Source organism: Condylura cristata, unplaced genomic scaffold (assembly GCF_000260355.1).
Source record: "Condylura cristata isolate star-nosed mole 26May11 unplaced genomic scaffold, ConCri1.0 scaffold00015, whole genome shotgun sequence".
Taxonomy (NCBI): Eukaryota; Metazoa; Chordata; class Mammalia; order Eulipotyphla; family Talpidae; genus Condylura; species Condylura cristata.
In genome coordinates this window covers 38772390-38798088 of record NW_004567116.1, presented here as the reverse complement: position 1 = coordinate 38798088, position 25699 = coordinate 38772390, and the positions used below count along the sequence as shown (strand labels likewise).

Sequence of the window (25699 nt, the reverse complement as noted above, 5' to 3'; positions counted from 1 at the left end):
GGCGTTCATAAAGTATTGCAAATGTTGAGCAGCAGCCAGGGCTTGCAGGGATGTTTGCGGATATGTCCCCACTGTATACTCTCCTAGTCAACTTGCAAAGAGAAAACTTAAAGATGCTTCTGAACAAATGAAAGTACAGAATTATTTTAAATGACCATTGAGGAAGCAAATACCGAGTCAAAACAGAACTCATGTTGCCACAACAGGAGCTGAGTGGTTTCCTTTTCAGTTGTACTTTGAAACTCTGAAAATAAACAAGAACGTTTGTATGGAAACTGCTATACACAAACTTTGCAGAAAAGAAGTCTTCAAAAACTCCGGGATTCCAGTAGAAAACTCTATACATGTCCTTAACTTTATTCACTCATTCTAGGAAGGTTTCAACATTGGGTATTCACTCAGAGACCCGTTTTTCAAGTTCACCATCTTATAATGATATGGGAATGCAATATTTGGAGAGTAAATATTTAGAATTGAATAGTCAGCCACCTTCTTCACTTCTCACTTTTAGTTTTCATTAGCAGTAATTTGGTTATACTATTTGTTATTACTACTTTGTGTCTTTTTTCTTTCCAAAAACTAGCTTTATAGTGCTAGTCATTAAAAAACTTGTTGCTGGTGGAATATAACTTAAAAATCTTAAAAGTATGTTGTGCTGTAGTTTGGGAAACATTTAATATGTTGCTCATTATAGCTTATTCTAATGCAGGAAAGAGCTGCTTAAAAAAAAAAAAGGCCAGTAGGTTTTGCTTTTTTCTTTTAACAGTTTTTTTTAAAGCAATCAGCACTATTTTTTTTCCTAAAGTTTATTTTTACATCATTTTGCACATTTTTTTCATGCAATCAGCACTATTTTTATCTTTAGTTTATCTGCATTTTATTTTATAAATCTAAGAATAAACAGTATAAGCTTTTTTCTGACTGTTAACATTTATAAGTAGTCATGTGATTTTGTTAGTCTATCATGTATCTTGTTTTTCTTATATTGATAATTTGTTATCTATATTTTAGAGGTTAATGGAAAGAGATTTAACTCATCTGATGTAAAAACATCTTGATATTTATAGAGTAGGAAGATATAAAACAATAAACATCTAGTATTGAGGGGTGATATGTTAAGAATTCCCGTAGACTTTTATAAATTAGTTTGGTTATCAATACCCATAAAGTATCTTACTACCTTACTGGAAATATGCAAATCAGCATAATTATGCACAATTATTCTACTATGTCTTAATTATACTCATTGACACCTCATGAGAAATTTTGGAATAAATTTAGAATTTATTCAAAGCACCAGGCAGTCCTTGAAAGGATGTTAAGGTGTTCTGGTTTGCATTGTTATTATTCTGGTAGGTCACTTACTGAAATTTAATTCACATATCATATAATTAATCCATTTAAAGATTAAAGAAAGTCAATAGCTTTTAGTTTAGTCAGAATTGTTCAACTATTACCACACTCAATTTTAGAAGATTATCATCACCGCCCAAACAACCATTCCTTTTTACGCTTTAGCTGTCACACCCCATCCCCCCAGCCTCCCAGCCCTATTTTCTGTAAGAGTTTCCTATTCTGGGCATTTCATGTAAATGGAAACATAAAATATATATAATTTTGTCACTGGCTTCTTTCACTTAGCATGTTTTCAAGGTTTATCCGTGTAATAAAATGTATTTCATTCCTTTTTATGGTTGAGTAAATGCATTTCATTCCTTTTGATGATTGAAGAATCTTTGAACTCTAATGGTTTTTTTCTAATTCAACATTTAAAATACAGGCTTTGCTATTTATCAACAAAGATCCATTTAAAACTTCTAATCTGATTTTGTTGTTACAAATGATTAATTTCTGACTTTATCGCTATTCTTCCAATTCCCACTCCCCTTTTTATAAGCCATGACAGACAAGAATTTTAAAATGCATGGTTCAATTTACATCTTAAGTGGGCTTAAAGAAATTCAACTTTTCAGCTTTTTATTAAATGTTGAAGTCAAAAAAATCTTTGTTTCATTTTCTTCTCAGCTAGGGCAGCCCTGGTGGAGGGACAGGGGTTCTTGGTGGATACCCCACTGGCTGGTGCCTTCTAAGGTGCCTACATTGCAGATGACAGTACTTTGGCTAGGGTCTTTTCCAACTAGCCACACTGTTTAACATTTACACTGGCTGCTTTAATGAGGGCACCTGTCTTATTACCTGTGACCATCATCACCTCATCTTAATGCAAAACAAGGGCTAAGTAGATGCAGGCAAGCTACCAGACTGAGGCCAAGGAAGGGCACCAGGACTGCTGGTCAGTATTAACCACCCTTTAAATGAGGCCTCACCCAACTGTGGCCTAAGCTTGCTCAGAAAGGTCAAGCACCAAATGAAAATGCAAGCAGGTAATTTTGAATTTGCCTGGGGTAGGGACTAGTCATTACAGCCAACCTCCTTCATATTTTTAGCAGAAATAACCAAGCATATGAACTGGTTTTTTTTTTCTCATATTTGTTTTTATTACCTGATGTTTCCCATTTCTTCTCTGGCATTCTTGTATGTTTTTCAATTTTCTTTGTAAGTGGCACACATCATCCTTCTAACATCCCCCTGGATTTTACCAGGGCTGAACAAAAACTCGGGTAGAAGCCCCTTTGGAATCCAGATGCTTCCATTTGGCAGTCAGGTGAAACTAATTCCAGGCTGCTAGCTCCATCTGTTCTTTATGTCTCCTTGAAGATCCCTCACAATTTCAGCAGCCTCACCACTAACTGGCTGCACACCCCAGGAATCAGTTAATTACATCCAGAGACAGTACCTGCAAAAGCTAGACCAGCTAGTGAATGGGAAACTCCACAGTAGCAGAAGTCATTTTGGGGAAAACTCCTTCTGCCAGGGCTATATGCTTAGTTTGTTTTTTCTTTCTTGCTATAATTATATAAACTCCTCAGCTGACAAGTCCTTCCACTTGTAGACTGTACAGAAAACACAGGCATGGAGCCTAACTAACGAGGGTTGAAGTTACTGCTCACACTTCCTGATTCTTGACATTAAGCAGATGATATAACCACTTTGGGCTGTTTCCTTGTCTGTAAAGTGAAGGTTAATACCAGCCTCACAGGTTAGGTGCAGCACCCATATTGAGGTAAACTGAAGAATTACACCTGCCGAATGCTCATCTTCCCCTTTCTCCCATCACTTTTTTTAAGGGCTGCAGCAGCCCAAACTGCTCGCTTTGAGCCTCCACTGTAACAGGGTGGTCCCCAAGAAAAGGCTGGCCTGTAACACTACCCCACATCTGCCCTTAAAGTGCTCAGATATTGTGCATAGGAACTAGCCTCCTGCTCTCAGGGAGATGACAGAGTATAGTCAGGGAGGCAATTTCCTGGACTAAGTAATCCTTACACGGTCTTGGGAGCCCTCACAAGGGTGAAAACAAAGAGGTGGGGGGGGGGGTCACACAAAACTAGGGAACAGTTCACTAGGAACAGTGACCTAGCTCCTTCTGCTCCCCAGCCCCAGCCGCAGGACCCAGTTGCTGCTTGTTCACGTGTCTGTCACCCCACAAGACCGTTAGCAACCTGAGTCCCTTCTCATTTAGGGGCGGGAGCGTCACGTTTGGTGGCCCCCACCCGCCGGGCCAGAAGTCCCCAGGGCCCCCAACGGCTTGCTGAGTCTGCAGCGGGAGATGGCGGGAAGCTGGCCGCGCCCAACGGCCGTTGGCCGTTGCCGGCCACCTGCCGCTGCAGCCCAAATTCGCTTCTCCCCGTGGCAACGCGGCGACTTTAGCCAATCGCCAGCGAGGCGGGTGGGGAGGCTCAGGTCCGCGGCAGCTGGGGTGGGTTGCAGAGTCTGGGTCGCGGCCCCGGCCCGGATGGAAGACGGCCCGAGATGGAGGATGTGCGCGACACCCCAGTCTCAGAGCTGCTAGAAAGAGCCCTAGCGAGGGGCAGTTTCTGCTTCTTGGGGCGAGTCCGGTTAATTTCACCATGAGGTCGCAGGACCTGGAGAAGAGCAGGGTTGACCCTCGGGGTAGGGAGAAGGACCAAGGAAGGCGCGCCCAGGGCGGAGGGCAGGTGCTGCTAAAACGCCGCAGGGCACAGCGGTCCAACACGCCACCTCCAGCGACCCCGCAGGCCCCGCCCAAAGCCCCGCCCACTCGCCTGGCCCCGCCCCCAAGAACCTAAGTGCGCCGCCGCTGCCGCCCACCTCACTGGACGCCTGCAGCCGGTGCCTGGGGTTGAGGACCGCTCCCTCGACGTGCGCTCCGCCTACGGATAGAGCCGCCCGCACTCTGGTGTTCTCCCTGTGGCCCGGTGAGCTCGGCCCCGGCCCGCCCCATCCCTGCGCCCGCTAGCCCGGCTTCCATCTGGTTAATTTCTCTCTTCTTTTCCCCAGACTAGTTTGTATTTTGCCCCTCTACTCTCTTTTTAATCTCTCATCTTTGATACTTGGAGCGTTTCTGTTAGGAATGGGCTTTGAGTTGCTCTGTCCAGTCTCTGCAACTCCCGCCCCCAGCCCCACTCTGGGCTCTAGACTCTTAGTGAGTCTGGAACCTATCGTGACCCCAATATGCACATCGCTCCCACTCACCAGTCTGCTGACTGTTGGGGTGTGTGTCTCAGGGGACTGAGTCCCCTAAAGCAGAAGTCTGACTAAGAGCCAATGTATGCTAGAGAGCAAAGGGTTCGGGAAGGGGAACTTCTGGGTTCATTACCTCTCCTGTGTGGGTACTTGATCAGTCCTTGGCTACCCTGGGCAAGATGGAGCCTGTCCCTGCACCCCAGGAAAGCACTGAGTGGTCTAGTGTGCCTTGGCCCTTTTCTTGCTGGGCTGTGGTGCTTTAATGTAGATTTCCCTTTCTAAACTCTTCTTTGCCCTCATCCACAGGACACATAGTATGACCGTTAGGGGTTTCGTCTCCCAGCCATTTTTTATGGAAAACCAAAGGGATCAGGCCATGTTAACTGCTGACAGCTTTGAAGAATGGGATGCTTTTAGAGAAGCTTGATCTTGGCGACCTTGGCGTGAGAGCTTACAAAGCCAGGTAAGAGTCCAGTCTAAGGGTGAGCTCTCCTGCTCCCTCCTAGCCCTATGATCAGGGCAGGTTTCAGCAAGACATTAGCAAAAATAACTACCATCACCACCTCAGCGAAGCTGCTCTTCAGTGTTCACAAAGCACTTTGATACCTCGCTGGTCTCCGTAAACCAAGACCAGTAAACTGACCTTGACAAGCCATGCATGATGGTCCTTATTTTACAAAGGGGAAAACTGGCTTTGGTGAGACAGTAATTGGCCCCTGGTCACCTGAGATTAGCATCAGAGTTGGAACAGTTGCTGATTGTTCTGACTACATATTGTTGACTCTAGTTTTGATTAACTGCAAGACTTAGATTAGTAATCTGGTGTCCCTCTTTGTACTCAGAACTGGTTTTTTGCTGGAGATTGTAAACTATGAATAACTCTTTCTAGGTCTGAGTTTTACTTGCTCTTCTTAGGGTATGCAGCACAGGTGACCTTTGCCCCCAAACCCACACCTTTGAAGGACCCAACTTGTGGCACCTGTCTTTGAGGTGGATGGGGCACTAACCTTCACAAATCCCTGCAACCCAACTCATGGTTGGGACCTGATAGGGCTGGGACATGTGTCATCATGTCTTTGAAGGGACACCATTTGCATGAATCTTCTCAGAATTGTCATATTGCACCAGAGAACTTGGGTATTTAGATGGACTTCCTGGTGAAAGGCTCTTTGGCTGAGAAAGAAAGAAGAGAAAAATGTTCTGGGCACCAGTGCAAAGCAAATAGCATAAGCTTTGGGGCCAGTAGACATGACTTTTACTAAATTGTCTCTTGGAAATTAGGGCATGGAAATAAGGTCATCTCACAGGGCTGCCTTGGGGAATGCCTCCGGCTATGGGGTGGAGAAAGATATAGATCCCTCCTGGAAGATGGAATGAGGGTTTTTTGTTTGTTTGTTTTGTTTTGTTTTTTAGATTTATTTATTTGTGCATATAGAACTGGGGTACAGGCCAGAGGCTCAGGGGCGGTGAGAGGCTTCACCAGAGACAGAGTGGGGAACAGAACAGGCAGATCGATGAAGTACACTGCTGAGGGGAGCAGTGGGCAGGTCCGGAGAGGTCTGCCACACCATGTGGTCACCTCGGGGCAGGCGGGCATCAAACTCATGGGGAAGCTGCTTTAGATTCTCAGTGCTGTGCTTTAACCCATTGTGCCACCAGGGAGGGCCCGGAATGAGGGTTTTAGAGGAGGGAAGCTGGGAGTGAAACATCTTCATCAACCCATTCTGACATTTGAGCCCCAGTCTTCACTGAACCTCATGGACAGGCTCCCAAAATACACAAGTAAGGCCAGGCCCCACCCTACAGGAGCTCCCACATGGTTGAGCAGACTCCTGATTTCCTTGTGTCCCAGCCATCTGGGCTGAGAAACCCAGGAGGAAAGCGCCCGGGTGAGCTGTTTACTTGGATCTCTTTGTTCACAACACTCACACCATATCCTCCCTCTGCCTGAGCTCTTTCCTCCCTGGCCCCAGCGACAGAACAGCCAATCAGACTCAGTGCAGAGCAGCTGCTCCAGTGAAGTCAGAAGTGTGCTCTGGAGAGAGCAAAGCAGGTTGCCCTCCCCCACTGGGTGCTGGGCTCACTTCCTCCTGAGGCTGCAGAGGGCGGAGGAGGGCTGGCCTTGTTCCCACTCTGAGAACAAATGGAGCTTTTGGTTTCCTGTGTTACTCTTCATAGCTCTCACCTACACCTCATCACCTTCTCTCTTGCAGTGAAGATGCGGACCCCCATATATTGGGGGAGAGGAAACTGGCCAGGGAGTTTTCCCTGTATAACTAGATGACCAGCAGTGAGACAGTCTAGCACCCAGATGCTGACTCTCCAAAGAATGGCCCAGGCCCCTTCCAGGTCCTGCTGAGGGCACCTTTTTTGAGTCTTTTTGATTATGCATTCTTCCTTACCTCTATTTCCAAGGAAATAGTTGTTTCCTCCTCTGCATTTTGAGAGTTTATCCTGCAAGCTCCAAAAGCAGTTTGAATTACCTGCTTTTGTCTGCCAGACAATAAGTGCCAGCCTAAGGGTAAATACTGTCTCCTGCATATCTGAAGCAACAAAGAATGGGAGTTGTTGAAAGAATGGCTCCAGAGATAAATGACCCCAAGGGGGCTGGGGAAGAGTTAGAGGGGTAGATTTGGGAAGGATTGAATTAGTCATCTTGTGCGGTCCTTTTCTTGTAGACTTAGATAATTCCAGACTATAAGAAGAGGAACCTCTCCTATTTAAGAAATCCAGGTCATAAGCCTAGGGGTTGTGTGTATCAGGTCTTGATCTGATTAAAATCTTTTTCCCATTTGTGACTGTCCCTAGAGCTGCTGGAGCAGATTTCTCCAGTGAAATCCCTGCACCCCACAGACAAGGCCTGGGCCAGTGCCCCTTTGTGAGGCAGTGATGGGATAGTTGGGATCCACACAGGCTCTCTGCAGTGAAAGGGAGAAGGTTCTTTGAGTCCTTACTTTTTAGGGAGGTCGTGTTGTCAGGGAAGTTTGGAGTGGGTTTGGTGAGCAAGTTGGCCCTGAGGATACTGCTAATAAGGCTTTTCTCCATGGCTTAGATTCTGGCAGAGTTCCTCTATCTCGTCTTGCTGCTGATTGAAGGTGCCCCCTTCTCCAGTTTTTCTCCATCTCCTGAGAGGTAACAGGAAGTCAGCATCATGGTTGGGTTCAAAGTCACAGATGTGCCCCCAACTGCCACTGTGAAGTTCCTGGGAGCTGGCACAGCTGCCTGCATTGCAGATCTCATCACCTTTCCCCTGGATACTGCTAAAGTCAGGCTGCAGGTGAGAAGGTGAAACCTGGGGTCCAGATGGTATCTAGTCTGTTTCCGACCCAAGACAGACTCTTCTAGTGCCAGAGGGCTGTTTTGGGTCTGTAAACTTGAGAGCATAGGAATGGCAAGATAAGCTTGTCCCTGTAATCACTGTTACGGCCTTGCAGATCCAAGGAGAAAGTCAGGGAGCCGTGAAGGCTTTGGCCAGTGCCCAGTACCGCGGTGTGCTGGGCACCATCCTGACCATGGTGCGCACCGAGGGCCCCGGCAGCCTCTACAATGGGCTGGTCGCCGGCCTGCAGCGCCAGATGAGCTTTGCCTCTGTCCGCATTGGCCTCTACGACTCCGTCAAGCAGTTCTACACCAAGGGCTCTGAGAGTAAGTATGGAACTGGGCTAGACGCCCCTTGACTTTTTCTTCCCAGTGATGACTAATCCTTGTTCTTCTAAGTGAAGAGCTCCTGTAGACCCCTAAGAGGTGAGAGTTACAGAAAACTAAAGGGGCCCTGATTCTCCTAATGATTCCTAAGCAGCTGGGCCCTGCCAGGCTTGACTGCACGTCACCCGTGCCAGCCACCAGAGAAGACACCAGGACTTCTGCCTCCAGAGTCAGTACTCTTCCACCTCAGATCCTCAGCAGCCCATACCCACCCCCCATTTTACACACGTGGAAACCGAAAATCCAGATCACAAAGTCAACTTTTTCCAAGACCACAAGTCAGGGCAAAGGGAATGTGAAGTGAGAACCCAAACCTCAGGAGTTCCCGCTCCTTGGGAAAGCCACTTCTTTCTGAGCCTTGGTTTTCACATTTGTCAGAAAGGATTATGATTTCTCAGGACTACTGAGCAGGTAAAATGAAGTAAATAAAAATGGCTTATGAACGAAATCACTGAGTCTCATTTTATCTCACTCCTTACTATGTCCGGTACCTAACCAAGTAGACCCTCACATTGATATTTTGATGCAAGGACTTGGAGCAAGAGCTGGATCTGGTTCAGTGAGCCGCCTATTTCCAAAAGGCAGATGCTACAGTGCTGTGGTTTTGGGGTAGAGAGATGGACACCTCACGCTGACCCCATGATTCTCCCACAGATGCCGGCATCGGGAGCCGCCTCCTGGCAGGCAGCACCACAGGTGCCTTGGCTGTAGCTGTGGCTCAGCCCACAGATGTGGTAAAGGTCCGGTTCCAAGCTCAGGCCCGCGCTGGAGGAGGCCGGAGATACCAAAGCACAGTTGAGGCCTACAAAACCATTGCACGGGAAGAAGGGTTCCGGGGCCTCTGGAAAGGTACGTAACAGGTATTTCTCTTTTCCATATCCCTCCCTCCCTCTTTCCTGGTCTCACTTAGGCACCCCATCCTCCTATAGGAACTTCTCCCAATGTTGCTCGAAATGCCATTGTCAACTGCGCTGAGCTGGTGACCTATGACCTCATCAAGGATGCCCTCCTGAAAGCCAACCTCATGACAGGTGAGTTAGGCTAATGGTGTCGGGTCCTACTCTTTCCCCAACACGGAAGTAGGTATGGAGTTAGGTTAACAAAAGACATCTTTTCATCCTATTTCCCCTTTGCTTGTGGAGTGAGTTTGTCTCTCATTTGCCATATTGAAAACAAGTGGGAAGAAGCACTTAGTTGGTACATTGAAGCACTGAGGCTAAGTTGGCAAAATGGCTCTTTTAGGACCTCAGGAGAGCTCCTGGGTGGGATCTCTGTGTCGAAAGCCCCACAGCCCCTAGCTCCTTAAGTGATTCTTGTTCCTTCTGGAATGTGCAAGTCCTGACTGCCTTGCCTGCCCCTCCCCCTGGCAGATGACCTCCCCTGCCACTTCACGTCCGCCTTTGGGGCAGGCTTCTGCACCACCATCATTGCCTCCCCTGTGGATGTTGTCAAGACGAGATATATGAACTCTGCCCCAGGCCAGTATAGCAGCGCTGGGCACTGTGCCCTTACCATGCTCCAGAAGGAGGGTCCGAGAGCCTTCTACAAAGGGTAAGCCTCTCCTCCACCTCACCTAAGCCAGGCCACCTGGCCTGTCAGCTGGTAGAGAATCACCTGGAACTAAGCAGCAACCAAATGTCAATTTCTGGTCCTAGTCCGGGTATTTACCGGCACTTTCATCTTCTTCACTCCCTCCTCCCGCTCCCAGAGTTGCTTCCATCCCTAATCGAAGGGAGTTACATGGATAAGACTCATGGGAGATTCTTGCTCACAGCCATGCAGCTGTCAGGGTGTGTTCTCCTTGCTCTCTCAACCTGCTTTGGAACAGAGTTGGTTCAACTGAATGCCAGGGTCAATGGGGTGAGCATGCCTCAGGGGTTACTGAGGAACCGCCTGTGACCTATGTTTTGTCCCCTAGGTTCATGCCCTCCTTTCTCCGCCTGGGCTCCTGGAACGTGGTGATGTTTGTTACCTATGAGCAGCTGAAACGGGCCCTCATGGCTGCCTGCACTTCCCAGGAGGCTCACTTTTGAGTCCCTTCTGCTGCTGACCTGACCAGCTCTGGCTTTGATTTTGGCTCCAGCCAGGCCCTGCTTTCCTAGTCTCCTTCCCACTCTCTTTCCTGTCCCCACTTCCCCTCCTCTTCTTCCCACCTCCCTTACCCATTGCACACCCCTCCCCCCCTTCATCTCCCTAAGCCTTCAGTCCCTTGAAAAGCACAACCTGAATCTTCATCCCAACCCAGCCATCACGCTACCATATAAAGCAAGTACAACCTTGTTGTCTCCTCCCTCTGTAGCTATTTTGAGAGGTCTTGTTCTCACGGGCCCTTTTGGTAGCAGGCAGGGGAGGAGCCACTTGGCTTGGAAAAGGGGTTTGACCCACCTCCAGCATCCAGTCAGGTTCATAAATGTCATCTAGTCCCTTTCTTTTTCCAGAACAGATATGGCAGGTGGTGATCTGCCTAGAGTCACAAGAGTATCTTTTTTCTCAATTCCCTTTCCCCACCAGGCCTCAGAGACATGAAAGCACATGGCAGGGGGGTAGAAGACTTCTGCTTTGAGGAGTAGAGGACTCATTGAGATTCCAGAATCCCAAGGCATGTCATACAAACATAGACCTTGGAATTAAGTCATTCAGGCCCATTTAATAGAAGTCTGACAAAAACGGGACAGAGCAGTCAGGGCAAGGGCACACAGTCAGCAGCTGAACTGGGCTGAAGTCCCAAGACGACTCCTTCCCAGGAACCAGTCCTGCAGGCCGCCTATGGCCCAGAGAGCTTGGCTTTCTGCCTCACAGCCCAGAGCTTCTGGCCTCCTTGTTCCCTCCTCCCTGGTCAGCAGGAGAGCAACCCCTCAGTGCTCAGGGAGGGCTCCAGAATGTTAGGTTCCTGGAGAAGGAAAGAGGGCCTGGATTCTTTACCTTACTTCGTAGCTTTTGAAATACTAAGCTGAGGCCTTATAGACCCCAAGAGGAATGCAGCTGCGTGCCATGGGTAGAGGCAGGGTTGAAAGCTGCAGGCAGTCCAGCTGGGCTGCAGAAGTTGGCACAAATGGAAGACTTGGTTGGTGTGCCTCCTGCACCTACAACATCACTTTAACCCTGTGAGGCAGGATCACCCCTGCTGTGCATCGGAGGAAAGGTTTTAAGGAGCACTTTGTGGCACTAGTCAAGTTTGTCAGCTGGTCACCAGCCTTGTGTCCCAGATCCTTGGAGGGACTAGACTTGATGGTGCTGGGCATGACCCTGGGTCAGTGAAGAAGTGGGAGAGGAGGCAGGAATCACTAGATGGTGGGCCTGCAGGCCTCAATAACTGGTTACAGGCAAGCCACTGCTCTCTGATCTTCAATCCTAAGTGCCTGTAATAGGCTATGATAAGCATGCTTTCCCCTGACTGACATTGAAGCATTGTAGATCATTGTAGCACTGAAGACCAGTGAAGTCAGAAATCACATAAGGCCTCATCTCACTTCAGAGCCTCACCATGAGGAAGAGGTTGGGAGCAGGCTTTCTCGCTGCCCTTGAGTCATGGAGTGTTAGTGGTTCACAGCCCAGACCCCACACTCCCCACCCACTCAGAACAGGACTCCTATCACCTTCCTACCTCTGCCTCAGGGCAGAACTGGCTTCACTCTCCCTCTGGTTCCATAAAATTTGCCAGATAAAGGTTGTAATCTGTGCTTTTAAGAAAAGGGCACAGAAAGGTGATATTTTTGAAGGACACACTGCCAGAAAGTAGCACAGCTGAGGTGTGGCTGACTGCAGCTGCTGCAGACACGCTTCCTAGAGCCCTAGTCCAGATTCTGCATCTCCAGATCCACTATCACTGCTTTTTCCCAGGTGGCTTAAAAATGGTTGACAAGTGCTGTTGAGACCCCATTTAAGAAAAAGATCTAAAGTGAAAGTATAGGCCTCTCAGTGGCTGCATCCAAGCAATGTGGGTAACACTGGAGCTTTCTCTGCCACCCAAGAAGTCATTCCACAGAAGTGAAACTAACTTAGCCCAAACTCAGATTCCAGCAAAGGGGTCTTCTGGCATTGAAGAGGTGCATAGTGCACTGAAATTAAAGGCAGCTGGGATGGGGGTAGGGAGTCAGGGGTGATCCCCACAAGCCCTACTGTGCCTGCAGCTAGGGTCCCCAAAGGCGGCGTTGGCAGCTTTGCTGTGACCCTGAAATCTCAGCAGCAAGTTCACCAAGCACTTTCACACCTTTGACTCAGTTCTCCCCAAGAACCTGAGAGGCTTATGAGCTCTGGTCCAGGAGTCAGTGGAGGGCGAGGAGCCGAACCCATTCTGCCTAGAGCTAGCCCAGGACCCACTGCACAGACAAAGCCATTTCCAGCATGTACGTCCTCTGTGCTGCCCCAATCGAAGCTCTGCGCCCACGGGAAGTGGCCATCAAGGTTCTGATAACAGCTTTACACTGAGTCCCGGGGCGAGACTGTTTTCTCTTTTTCATCTATTCTCTACAGATTGGTCAGGTCATACTAAAATTCAGATGTCATTAGAAATCAGACAAGAGCTGGTGACCCTCAGAAGCCACAGAGCCTTGCCCCACTCTACCAAGGTGGTAATGTGGGGGTTCAGACCTCATCTTCCTGAGCGCCACCCTCCCCTCTTCTCCACAAGAAAGGCTCTTTCAAGCTCTTCGAACACAAATTCTGGGTAGCTCGAAGATAGGGAATAAATCTTTATTGTAAGAGTTTAAAAACCCCATGCCACCCCATCTTCAGTCTGCCCTGCACACACTGCAGGGGTCTGGGGGGGTGGTAGCAATGGGTAAGACCAGCTGGCTTCCTCCACCCCCTACTCCAGCCCACCTGTTACGTCAGCAGTGCCTGGCGTAGCATCTGCTTCTTCTGGGGTGTGAGGCGGGTGGGGAACTGGATGTCGAAGAAGATGAAGAGGTCCCCCTTCTTGGTGGGGTCCTCAGGCAGTGGCATCCCTTCACCTGGCACCTTCTTGAAGTACCTGGGACTGAGACAGGGAGGATGAAAGAAGCAGACTCAGATGGCACCCCAGCGGCATTTGGACAGAGGCCCTGCTACCCCTCCCAAGCCCCCCTCACTGAGTAGGCCTGGGGGCCACTCCAGCTTCCACCAGCCAGAACCAGTGATGGGGGGAGACTGGCTGGTTCCAGACAGTTTGCTTCCTGAAGTCCCATTAATACGAGTCTGTGACAGAGGATTCCAGGAATCTCGTTTTAGATACGGGAACTGGAACCAGGAGGGAAGGTAAGCAGGTCCTAGGTTGGGGGTGGGAAATGCTAAACTCCATCAGTTTCCCAAGCAGAAATCCTTTCTTGAGTAAAAGACTTTTTGGCAGCAATTCAGAGCTCTTGTCTCTGTTTTAAAGCCTGAAGGCAAAAAGGATTGCCCACCACTGGAAAGTGAAACTCCACAGTGGCTTGACTCCATTTGCCAAGTGAATGCAGCCCACAGCTTGATTGGGGTAGAGGCTGAGCTTCGGTCCTTTTCCCACCCCATCCCCCCACTTGTGCTAAACGCACACTGCACAACTACCAGGCCAACCAGTGAGACCCAGCCCAGGCCAGGGCCAAGCAGATGGACTCACTGGACAATGTCATTGATGGGAATGTTGAGCAGACGGTCATCTAGGGTCTTCACCTCCACAGTGCAGCCAGTCAGAGCCTAGGGGACATTAGGGCCAAAGGCGGGAGTGAGGAAGCCCCTTCGGGAGCTGCTTCAGTGCCAGGCCCTGAGCTGGGACTCTGGGAGACAAAAGGATGTTCAAGGACTAAGAGGTGAGTGAAGGCTGGGTGATCTGTCCTCAAGGAGCTGGCAGTCTGGTAGTAAAGTTGATGTGCATACATGTTATGATAGAGGGAAGTAAAGGAGTGTGTGGGAGCCCACGAGAGACCCCAAAGCATTCTGGGGTGACTCAGGAGGGCTTCACAGTAGTGGTGGCAGCTGATAAACACCTCAAAGGATAGGGAGGAGCTGTAGCCAGCTAGACAAGGAGGCAGACAACTTCCAGGAGAGGGCCCACAGCAAGCCAGAGAAGGGAGGCATCGATAAGCACCAGGTGGGTGGAGTTCTCAGTGGCGAGAACTGAGCCTGCAGCTGGTGGATGAGATCAGCAGGGCCTGGAAGGCTAGGCAAAGGTGCTTAGAAAGCAGTGTGGCAGGGTGAGAGAGTGTGGAGACCCCTGGGATTTCCTGGCAGTGGGGAGCAGGGAAGCAGGAGGACTGTGAAGGATGCAGCTGTAGATCCGGAAGGTGGGGATGAGCACAAGGGGACCAGGTGGAGGGAGATGGGGTGGGGGGTGAGACTGAGGACTCTCTGACTGAGGCAGGGTTGGGCATGGGGGATGGGGGCTTGGGGGGTGGAGGCAAAGTCTAGGCTGGTGCTGTTTCTTGCTTGAGTTGTGAGGGCATGAAGGGCTCACTCACACTCCCCAGTGAGTTAGCCAGATTTCCCCGTGTGGCACCAGCATGGTTTGAAGGCTTGCACCCCACACTGCTCAGTCCAGTATGCCACTTGCCTGCCTCAGGCCCCCCATGGGGCCTGGACAGGACAGGCTCTTTGAGCCACCCATCTGTGCTCACTCACCTTCCCCAAGGGGATGGGGTTCACAAAAAAGAGGTTGTCATTCTCCCTGCGGAAGCGAAGGTGTAGCTTCTCCTTTACAATGAAGATGATGTCAGCTGGGATGATGTTAGGGCCCTGGGCAGGGGGAGACAAGGGGTGGTAAGGACTGTGTGACCTTGAGCAAGTTCCTGTGGCTACTGTCTCCCTGTCTTCATCTGAGATGAGACCAGGTTTCCTAGAAGGTTCTTTCCAGTTTGGCCCCATAGTTTCTCCTGTGGAAAACCTTCCACCCCCATTCCCTGTACACACCCCCTGTAGCCACATGACCCCCCTCACTTTACTTCTCCATTGAGCATGCCCAGTAAATGCGCTTAGCTGCCTGGGATTTGGCCTCCCCCACTGGCAGGTGGGACACTGAGCTGAGTGTCAGAGAACTGCTCTTTGGTCCCTAACCGGCCACACTTCCTTCAGTTCTGTCACCAGAACTGCTGAGGTCTCTTCTGGGCACTGGGGGGCAGAGAACCCCTACTAAGCTCCAGCCTAGTAGGGTAGAACACACAGTGGGGCTTCAAGTTGGGTCAAGACTGTGATAAAGGGACCCAGAGGCCCTCCTTGGTGGCGCAGCGGGTTAAAGCACTGCACTAAGAAGCTAAAGCCACTTCCGCATGAGTTCCATCCCCGCCTGCCCCGGAGGTGACCACATGGCGCGGCAGACCTCTCCTGACCTGACCCGCCCGCTGCTCCCCTCAGCAGTGTACTTCGTTGATCTGCCTGTTCTGCTCCCCACTCTGTTCCTGGTGAATCCTCTCACCCTCCGCATCTCTGGCTTGTACCCCAGTTCTGTATGAATAAATAAATAAATCTTTAAAAAAAAAGGGGGGGGCCCAGAAGTGGAAGTTCAGAGATGCACCCAGCAGGGTGAGGAGGCAGGAAATGCTGCCCAGCTGGGGCCGTTGGAGCCAGGTCTTGAAGGGGATTTTAGAAGTAAATGTTTTACAGATAAGAAAGAGGCAAGAAATGTGGTCAAGAGGATTAACCTCACTCTGCCTCTTCTCAGAACTTAAGGACTCAGCATGCCTTGGACAATAAGTTCATATTTTTAATTTAAATGAGTATTTTTTTTAAGATTTATTTATTTATTCATACAGAACTGGGGTACAGGCTAGAGACGCGGAGGGTGAGAGGCTTCACCAGAGACAGAGCGGGGAGCAGAACAGGCAGATCAACGAAGTACACTGCTGAGGGGAGCAGCGGGCGGGGCAGGAGAGGTCTGCCGCGCCATGTGGTCACCTCCGGGACAGGCGGGAATCGAACTCATGCGAAGTGGTTTAAGCTTCTTAGTGCAGTGCTTTAACCCGCTGCGCCACCAGGGAGGGCCCTTAAATGAGTATTTAAGATTATTATGTGTAAGTGATTTCTGAGCAGCTCTTACTGTTGGACTTCAGAGAAAGACTGAAGACTACTGGGAAGAGTTAGGGCTGGGTTCTCCCTGCAGAACTCTTACCCTAGGTGAGTCTTTCCTCCCTCAGCTTCAGTGTCCCACTCTGTAAAATGGGGAAAGACCCTTCACTGTCCACGCACAGAGGCATTGCGAGGCTCTGTCTCTTGGAAGGGATACCTCCTTCCACCCCATCCCAGACCCTGCATTCTGGTCTCCTCAGACCAGAGCTTCCTGGGGCAGGAAGAAGCGTCTCCTCCTCATCCTCAGTCTCCCCACCTCATGAGTCCAAGGACTGACCCTAGTCAGCATCCCTCCCTCTCACCTGGTCCCCTTCCTTCTCAAAGGTGATACGTGTACCCTGCCTCCAACCAGGCTTCACGTCAATTGTGAGGATCTTGTCCTTGATGGTTGAGGAGTACCCGTCCTCATTCAGCACCTGCAGTGAGATGGTGGGGGGGCCGTGGGATCTGTACTCAGGCCTCCAGGACTGGGGAGAATACCCTGAGCCATTTCTACTCCCATTCTATTGGAACTGACAATTTAGGATTCCACAGTGCAGGGTGTGGTGTGGTGCTGGGGCCTGAGATGCTAGGCTGTCAACATGAGTTGAACAAGTCCATAACTTGAGTTCTGGAAATCATGTAGTCCTGGTCATTAACAGACACACATGTGCATGTGCGCGCACACACACACACAGAAACATAAATTCAGTTCCTCCTTCCACCCCAAAGGGCCCAGCCCTGAATCTCTAGCAGGTCTTTCTTAATCCCAAAGGAGGAAGACCATGAAGTCAATATAGCTGAGCCCTACCCAAAACATTCCCCTAATATGTCATTCCTCCATTCCCCATGCCAACAGGGATGCCATTCCCAGGGAGTCACACATTGGCATCTCCCCCATTGGGCTAAGATATGAGGGGGGCCATGCTCCTGTGCCTACCCCACAGCTGTGCCATGGGACTGAGGGGCTTCCTCAACAAGTCTTCTCAGGGACTCTCTCCCAGACTCACACTGTTTCCTCTTTCTCAGGAGACATGCATCCTGAGGCAACCCGGGGAAATGCTCTGCCAGTGGCCCAGGACAGAACACACAGGAAATGCCTCCTATAAGAGCCAAAACTCCCTACAGGGACACAGCAGAAGTGAGAGGAAAGGTCATCGTGTTTAGGAGTGTGGCAGAGGGGATTCCTGCTCTAGGAAAGAACCAGACCAATACCTTCGATTGTCCCTTCAAATTAAGATTCTAGAATTCTACAATGAGTCTAAGATTCCACAATTCTACCAGACACCATATTGGGGTTTCCAGTTAGGGTTAGAGAGGAAGTGACTGGTAGGGTGAGAGGGGATAGGTGGTGGTTCCCAGTAGGAGCCAGGCCAGTAACTCACCCTTCGGGAGATCTTAATTTTCTTGGTACATCCAAAGAATAAGTCTTCCAAGGATAGGTAGAGGTCTCGCTCGATGGAGGGGTCCTGTTTCCTGACCCCTCGGCCCCGGAGCCCCCCAAAGTTCAAATCTACCTCATGTCCTTCTGCATCATAAAACTCTGCAGAAGGTAGGAAGTGAGGAGTAAGAAAAATAGTGTCCAAAGACCCCTTCAGATCCCAGTATCTGGTTCCCACTAGTGTTTGGCCAGGTCAACAAGATGTCCTCCACAGCAGTCCCAGTGATCATCATTCTTTGCTACTCTCTGCTGTTTCTCCCACTTCCCTGATGGCCCCCACCAACAAACACACACACCCCCTTGGAAAAGTACCCCTCAATGCTACCTCTGGCGAGAGGTGCAAGTGCCCCCTGGTGGCAGCACCTGGGAGTACCACATATGGCTTGTCGCTTTTAGGGGAGAATCATAGAATGTCATTCCTCCCTCTTCCTCTCTGTCCAACCCAGCCCATGATCACTTGAGACTCAAGTTTCTATGAAGTCTGCAGCTGAGATGGAGGCGAGAGGAAGATCCCTAACAAGTCTGAGAGGTCACCAGCATATTCCCAAACTCATTTCTGTTCCTGCCCAACTCTACACCCTTGACTCCTCTTGTTGCCCTACCCCTTCTATCTGGTGCAGAAAAAGCTGCATCCTTTGATGTGCTGTGCAGTCTTCTGGGCTTCAGTTCATCCATCTGGATGAAGCACCTGTGGGATGAGGTATTATGCCTGGCCTGCTTTCCACCATTAGGATTAGATGACAATGAAGAAGAGCTAAAGCTAGAGCTTACTGCGCAGTAGGTGCTGTTTTTCAGCTCTTCACATTATTATCTCATTGTCTCAGAGAGGCCAAGCAAAACATTCATGATCCCACAGCCAATAAGTAGTAGAGGTGGGATCTCAGTCTAGGACCATTTGACATGTGCCCTGGACTACTTGGTTTATTGTTAGAAGTGAAGCCCTTTGTAAATGTAGAGGCAGATTTTCTGTGCCCTGCATCTTGTGTTTAGTGCTGCGGAGAGAAATTCACAGGCTGGAATGGTGCAGTCCCCTCAGCCTGGAGAGGGCAAGGCTGTCCTTGTGGGTGGGTTTAGAGTTGATGTTCTCAGAGGCATTGCTGAGGCCATTTTAGAGCCCTCTCACCCTGGCCCTCCAAGGTGAGAGGGTGCATTATACCCTTGTATTAATCCACTCTGCTTCCCTGCTTTCCTCCTGCTATTTGCTTCTGCAATTGATCCCTGACTAACATACCTGTGCAATTAAATCTTAACATAGTCACTAACTGAATGAAGATCTAGATATGACATTCTTCGGAATGTAGTAAATGAAAAATAATCAATGTGTACAACATGATCCTTTTCCTCAACAAAATAAAAGTTTTACATGAAAATAAGTACATGCTCATATACTTATTAAAATTTTCTGAAGGGATAACAGTGAGTGGGAAAGAAAATGGAAGACAGGAATTTATTTCTGTCTTCAATAAATTGTTTCTTTTGAGCCTCTCTGGTGGTGCAGGGATTAAGTCACAGCACTATGAAGCCATTGTGAGCCTCTGCTATATGAGTTCGATCCCCGGTCAGGTAGATAATACACATGGACCTCTCCTGTCTCTCCCTTAGCAATGTATTTTAGTAGCTCTGCCTGTCCTGCTCCCCACTCTGTCTATGGCGAATCCTTTCACACACACCCCAAACCTCTGGCCTACACCCCAGTTCTTATATGCATAAATAAAATTTTTTTAAAGTTTCTTTTTTATCATATACTATATATACTATGTGTATAAGTAAGATATATGTGTATGTATATATATATATATATATATATATATATTTTTTTTTTTTTTTTTAATTTAAAGTCATCTATAGCTATGTCCTTTCCAAGTCAGGCAAGGGGGTAGGTGGGTCCTCTTACCACTGAAAGGGTTGTCGCCTCCAAAGAACTCATGGAAAACCTTGTCAGGGTTGCCATGGAAGACATATCCAGTAGTCCATGGGGTCTGGGATCCAAACTCCAGAGGAATTCCGCCCTTCAGGCCCTCCTCGCCGAACTTGTCATAGATGCTTCTCTTCACAGCTGTGGATATGTGTGACCTTGAGGAGAAACTCAGCCTCAAGGATAAGACAGATGGAGAGCTGGGAAGCAGGAAGATATAGGGAAGAAAGAGGAGCAAGCAGCCTCATTTTGGAAGTGCCTGCAGTTTGACAGCCTTTGGAGGGAGACTCTAGAAGGTGGAGGCTTACTTCATTCTGGGTGGGTCTTGGTCTGCCCCTCCAGAAAGGAGATGGGACTCAGTGGGAGCAGGAGGGTTGGAAGAGGAACAGAGAGACTAAGAGTGAGGTTACCATCCTGGTTAAGCATTATTTGACTCAGTTATTATGGCTATGCTTATATAGGGAAAAACTGAATTTTAGACCCTTGAAATTTTAGAATCTCAGAAATCTCCCAAACTCTAAAGCTTTGAAATCCTAGAATTTAAGAACTCTAGAATCCTGGAAATTTAGGGCTAGAGAAATCATGGTGATCTTCTGGCCATTCTTCCACACACTATCCATGATTATAGTCTCCAAGACAAATCCTTAGGGGACCACATGTGGGCACTGTGTGTACTGAGGCAGAGAATCACTATTTCCAGGCAGAGAGAGAGCTTTCCTTACTAGCCCCTTGCTGCCCTTTACACTTATGCTGTCCTTGGGGAGATGGAGACCTCACTGCTCAGTAAAGCTGCCCCAGCCTCAGCCTTAGACCCTTAGACCCAGTAAGCCCAACCCTGGAACTCTGCTGGGACACCTTGTCCAGCCTTAGCTTGTGTCTACTGAGAGAGGCCATTTTTTGTTCTGTTTTCCTCCTCAGTTTGTTTAGGATCTGGGCAGGAGAGGAATGCTTAGTCACTAGTGAGCCCCCTTGGAGAGTCCTACGTTCAGAGACATAGACATGGTATTTATGAAGATGTGGGGACAAGATGTTCTGAGGTATGCTCATCCCTAATCACTCACGGTCGCTCAGCACATCGTAGGCCTCTGCTATCTGCCTGAATGTCTCTGCTGAGGATGGCTCAATGGACTTCAGCGGGTGGTTCTTAAGGGCCAGTTTCCGATACCTGCAGGAAGGAAAAGAGCTGACATGCTGCTGAGTGACAGCACTGGTGGCCCCTCAGAGCTTTGATGTTCCCAGTTATAAATCAAAGCTGCAGTGGCTGGGGCGATGCATTGCTCTGATGACCTTCAAGAGAAAACTGGTGTAGGGAGCTTGGTTGAGAGACAGCCCCAGTAGCTGCACCCCATTGGGACCCCTCAGCTTGTCTATACACTGCCTCAGGATAGTGGAGCCCTGAGCACCTGCAGGATACAGGACTCCTGCAGCAAGCAACCATCAGCCTGGCAGAGTTTTTTCAGGACCCCCTGCAGTTCTCCCAATCGTTCCCCTCCTTTCAGAGGGCTCAGGCTGCGCTGTGGTCTGAAGGCTGGTCCCACATACTCCTGCTCCCCCCTTCACCCTCACACCTCACAGGGGTTTCCTGATACATGTCTTGAACCTCTTACCCCCACTCCACATCTGAACCAACACTCAGACTTTCTGGAAGGATGGTGCCAAAGACTGCTTTCCAGCTTTCCTGCCTCTGTGCTCTTTCCCTCTTCACACTGGCATCTGCCCAACCTCACCACTCAGGAGCTTCTCAGCATAGCATGGGGGGAGGGGGCTGGATCATTGATGCTTCTCACCAGGAGAAAGGAATGGCATGAACCGTATGCTTTGTGGGAGTTTAACAAGACACTCCCCAAGTAGGAGAAACCATGAGGGACAGCACAGCACTCTAAAGCTGGGAGCCCAGAGCTGCCAACCCACCTCTGAGCTTACAGCAGAAAGGGGAGGCCAGGAGGGAGTGTGTGGTTGTGGTCAGGACCCATGGCACGCTGTGATCTTCAGGTAAGGGGTTAGGCCAGCCTGAAGATCTCCTAGAAAGGGAGCTGAGAACAAACACCCCACTCTCCTCCCTCCCAGCCCTCTACCTATGCTTCCTCACACTAGATGTACTGGGGGCCTGAGGGCAGGAGGTCTCTGCAGGCAGTCATACATCCATTCTGCCGTGTGGAACTGTGAGCTCACATCAGTCATTTATTTACTCCTGCTTGGTGCCAGGCACTGTGAACACAGAGAACTGGACGAGCCACTTGAGAAATCACCTTCTAGTAGGAAAGACAGGCCATGCCAGTCATTCATTAACAAATAGCAGGCTTTTGGTATTGCCCCTTAAAGGCCTCAAAGTCAAAAGGCTAAGCCTTCTTCAGTGATAGCTTTTAAAAAATAAAATCTTGGGGCCCTCTCTGATGGCAAATGGGTTAAAGCACAGCACTATTGGACCCCTCAGCTTGTCTATACACTGAGTTAGATCACTGCCCCTGCCCTGGGAGGTCTGCATGGCACAGCAGACCTCTCCTGCCTCAACCGCTGCTCCCCTCAGCAGTGTACTTTGTCAGTCGGCCTGTTCTGCTCCCCACTCTTGTCTCTGGTGAATCCTCTCACCCCACACCTTTGGCCTGTACCACAGTTCTACATGCATAAATAAATAAATCCTCAAAAATATACAAGTAAATAAAAATAAAATCTTGTTGGTGTATCACTGGTCTATATAAGACTGTATAAAATACACCTCTATTCTGATGGGCCAGCCCACTAGAGTATGGTACTCCGCCTGAAAGCAGAGTATGGTAGGTGGGGCGGGTCCTAGGTTGCTCAGTACAAATGTGGCCTCACAGGCTCCTCCGCCTTCACAACTTCCACACTGGTGGGGGGGTTCTCTGCTGTCCCACTCTCCCCCGGCACCGTGTGCTCCACAGGCATCTCCGCCTGTCCCCCAGCCCCAACTACCACCACTCTCTGAAGACCCCCACATCTCTGCCTCAGAGCACGCCACTTCCCTGACTCAAGACTCACGTTTCCAACTGTCTGCTTGGCTGACATCTCCGCTCCAACGTCCCAAGGCCCCACAAAACCAGTGAGCCCACATGCAACCACGCTTCCACTCTCCACCTTCCCCCTCTGCTGTCCAGGCACTGCAGCCAAAAGCTGAGCAGCTACTTAACTCTCTCCACATCCTATAGCCCCAGGCAAGTCAACTTTTCTTTCTAAATAATGTTCCGTTCCTGCCTTTTCCGATCCCTGACTATTACTGAGCCATGTCTCTCTGCTTCCACTTTTCTCCTTTCAATCTATTTTGTGTGCTCTAGCTGGTTTATCACTCTTTTTGTTAATCTGATGCTTCTAAAATATTCCCTGACATCTCTTTCTCGCCTAAATCCTTCACTGGCTCCCCATTATCTCCAGTATGAAACCCAGTCACTCTAGGATTCAAGCCCCCACTTCTGTCTCTTGCCTTCTCACTCTGCCCCCATGACTTCTCGTGCTCTTCTTGCATGCTCTTAACTTCCTACAATGCATTGCCCATGCTTTGACCTTCTGGCCCTTTCCCTGTAACACTCACCCCTGCTAGCAACTCCCATCTCCTCCTGTAAGTGTTTATTCATCCCTCAACTTTCAGCTCAGGGGGCATCTCCTCCAGATGCCTTCTCTGACTGCAGCCTCCATTCTAGTGAGACACTCTACTCCCAGCAGCCAGGACTTAGCATACTGTGCTCCTGTTGGTCTTGACTGACCAGTCTCTCCCCGAATAGGCTGTGAGTTCCTTGATGCTGGATCCAGTTCTATGTCTTCAGTGTCTAGCATGGGCAGTGGGGAATAAAAGCTCATTGCCCCGCAGGCAGTCCCTCTCACCTTGGGACTTTTAGGCAACGTTCCCTCTTAGTTGGGTCTACTGTCTTTCAACTCTTCCTCTATCCATGAGAAACCTTGGGTGGAGGGGAGGGCGTCTAACAGAATCTGCTCTACTTCAAACTTAAAAGCAGTTGTCACGACCTCCCTTAGACTCTACACCAGTTCTTTTCGATGACAAAGTTCACAATCAATTATGAGAACTGCAAACAAAACACAACAACCCTTATTTTGCAGGGGGAGGGATACAGAGGGTGGAACTGAGGCTCAGGGAGGTTAAATAATTTCCCTGTTACACAGCTAGTAGGCAAAAAAGCCTGGATTCAGGCCTTCTGGTGCTTAAATTGATCTTCTATTTCTGCATTTTGTTGAGCTTTCTCTACTCCGGTCCCACTGGTCAATGAGATGCCCTAAAACGTAACCAGCATCACACCTTGTTCTGACTTGTTCTCTAGTTGTTTCTTGAGTTTGTATCTTTTTCTCCAACCACACCGTAGATTGTCTACACTTACCCACTCAGCTCCCTCAGAGCTGACCCATGGTAGTAGGCACGGAGTTTGAATACTGGTTGTGCCACTTACTCTATATTCTGATTTTTGATATAATCATGGGATTTTTATATCAGGGTTGTTGTGAAAGTTATACGATATAACGATGGGAGGTTTTCAGAACAGACTCTGCATATTCAATAAGTGTACAGTGAATGTAGACCCTTGCTTGAACAACAGTTTGAACTTCATGGGTTCACATATGTGAACCCATATATATATAAGTATATATATATATAAATATATTTTCCTTTATGATTTTTGAAGCCATTTTATTTCTCCTTATTACTTTTTTTGTAAGGAGCCAGTATGTAATATATACAAAATATATTATTAACTACTTATGCTATCCAGCAAGGCTTTCAGTCAACATCAGGCCATTAGTAAAGTTTAGGGGGAATCAGTTATAAGTAGACTTTTAGCCATGTAGAATTCAGCAGCCCAATCCCCTACATTGTTCTAAGGTGAATTCTAGTTATTATTGACTGAATTATCCCAATTCTTCGCTTTTTCTCTACCTGCAATGATCCAATTAATTGCCAAGTCCACTCTCTTCCCCTCTCCAGCCCTGCCTTACTTCAAGCCTCCTCTTTGCCTTGACCATCGTCATGAATTCCTTTGAAGGCATCTGTGTCTCTCCTTCCATCATCACTTCCTCAGTACCCTCTGATTCCCTTTATAGTACTCATCATAATTGTTGAGACTTCATTTCAACATCTGTATTTGCCAACAACATTAAGCAGCATGTCTGTCTGATTAACAATTACATCCCAATTAAGTGCTACTGTACCTAATCCATATGGCTATACTTAATAAACATTTGTAGAAATTTTTTCTTTCAGGAAAATGTGCTCTCTCCTGTCCTACACATTTTTAGAAATGGACCACAAAGTCCCCAACACTTGATAGAAGTATTCAGAAATGCAATATATTCTGTGTCAAAAACCCATATTTATAACATCCATCTGGCTTGATCACTCTCCTGCTCCCAATCCATAATATTCAGGATAAAGTTCAAATGTCTCCGTTGTCCTCATTTAACTGTTAGGAAAATAGAGCATCCAAGAGAGGAGACAGGGTATGGAGGGAAGAGCATAATGGACTAGGAACCCTGACTCAGGTCAAAGCCAGGATACAGATGTGCAGGGTGCAAGAGAAAGTACAAGGTTTACTTTGCCTGCCCAAAACACTGCAGGAAAACTCAGTTTGAAAGAGTGGGTGGAGCCTGCCCAATCCACCCAAAAGCCTCAGTCTTGCTCCAACTTACGCCTTCTTGATCTGGGCATCCTCTGCATTGCGAGTGATCTGGAGCACAGAATAATAATCCTGGCCCATGGCTGGCAGGCTGGCAGTCAGAGGTGGAGAGTCCTATCTCCAGAACTGCTGTTAGTTTGCATTCCTTGGTTGCCCTGACAACAGCACAGGGGCACTATGGGAGTTGTAGTCCTTTCTGCCCAAGTAAACCCCTTTCAGTTCTGTCTTAGAGGAAAGAATAGAACTGGATTATGTGACCCTCAGAAAGGTCACTCACTCAGAAACCATAGCTTTTATGGTGCATAGCAATTAGTTTAAATTAAAAGTTTTCAGAACATGGCTTTTCATTCTGAGAAATAGAAGCACATCTCACAAGAGTCACAAGGGGGCATCTGAAAGCCGAGAAACAAGGTATAGCATGGAGTTGCATCAAGTCTGTAATTGCTG

The 25699-nt window shown here is 48.6% G+C and overlaps 2 protein-coding genes across 2 annotated transcripts; one reads left to right on the top strand and one right to left on the bottom strand.

Annotated features, from left to right (window-relative positions):
* Nucleotides 1-4187: 4187 nt before the first annotated feature.
* UCP2 (uncoupling protein 2 (mitochondrial, proton carrier)) lies at nucleotides 4188-10558 on the top strand. Its single transcript, XM_012725512.1, has 8 exons — nucleotides 4188-4295; nucleotides 4870-5026; nucleotides 7616-7840; nucleotides 7998-8208; nucleotides 8923-9117; nucleotides 9198-9299; nucleotides 9639-9819; nucleotides 10187-10558. Exons 3-8 carry the CDS (start codon nucleotides 7715-7717, stop codon nucleotides 10299-10301), a joined length of 930 nt encoding a protein of 309 aa, XP_012580966.1. The 5' UTR covers nucleotides 4188-4295; nucleotides 4870-5026; nucleotides 7616-7714; the 3' UTR covers nucleotides 10302-10558.
* Nucleotides 10559-12944: 2386 nt separating this feature from the next.
* DNAJB13 (DnaJ (Hsp40) homolog, subfamily B, member 13) lies at nucleotides 12945-25333 on the bottom strand. The gene is made up of 8 exons (XM_004683192.2): nucleotides 25266-25333; nucleotides 20678-20781; nucleotides 19596-19757; nucleotides 17646-17803; nucleotides 16584-16697; nucleotides 14842-14955; nucleotides 13844-13920; nucleotides 12945-13246 (listed from the first exon to the last, which is right to left on the bottom strand). The coding sequence occupies exons 1-8, from the start codon at nucleotides 25331-25333 to the stop codon at nucleotides 13093-13095; spliced, it is 951 nt and encodes a 316-aa protein (XP_004683249.1). The 3' UTR covers nucleotides 12945-13092.
* Nucleotides 25334-25699: the final 366 nt, after the last annotated feature.

Coding starts and splice junctions, on each gene's coding strand:
- DNAJB13 (XM_004683192.2), bottom strand. CDS start 25,333: ATGGGCCAGGATTATTATTCTGTGCTCCAGATCACTCGCAATGCAGAG. Junction 19,758..20,677: donor CTACGATGTGCTGAGCGACC/GTGAGTGATTAG, acceptor ACATATCCACAG/CTGTGAAGAGAAGCATCTAT. Junction 13,247..13,843: donor CCCATCAATGACATTGTCCA/GTGAGTCCATCT, acceptor TCCCTGTCTCAG/TCCCAGGTACTTCAAGAAGG.
- UCP2 (XM_012725512.1), top strand. CDS start 7,715: ATGGTTGGGTTCAAAGTCACAGATGTGCCCCCAACTGCCACTGTGAAG. Junction 8,209..8,922: donor CTACACCAAGGGCTCTGAGA/GTAAGTATGGAA, acceptor ATTCTCCCACAG/ATGCCGGCATCGGGAGCCGC. Junction 9,820..10,186: donor CCGAGAGCCTTCTACAAAGG/GTAAGCCTCTCC, acceptor TTTGTCCCCTAG/GTTCATGCCCTCCTTTCTCC.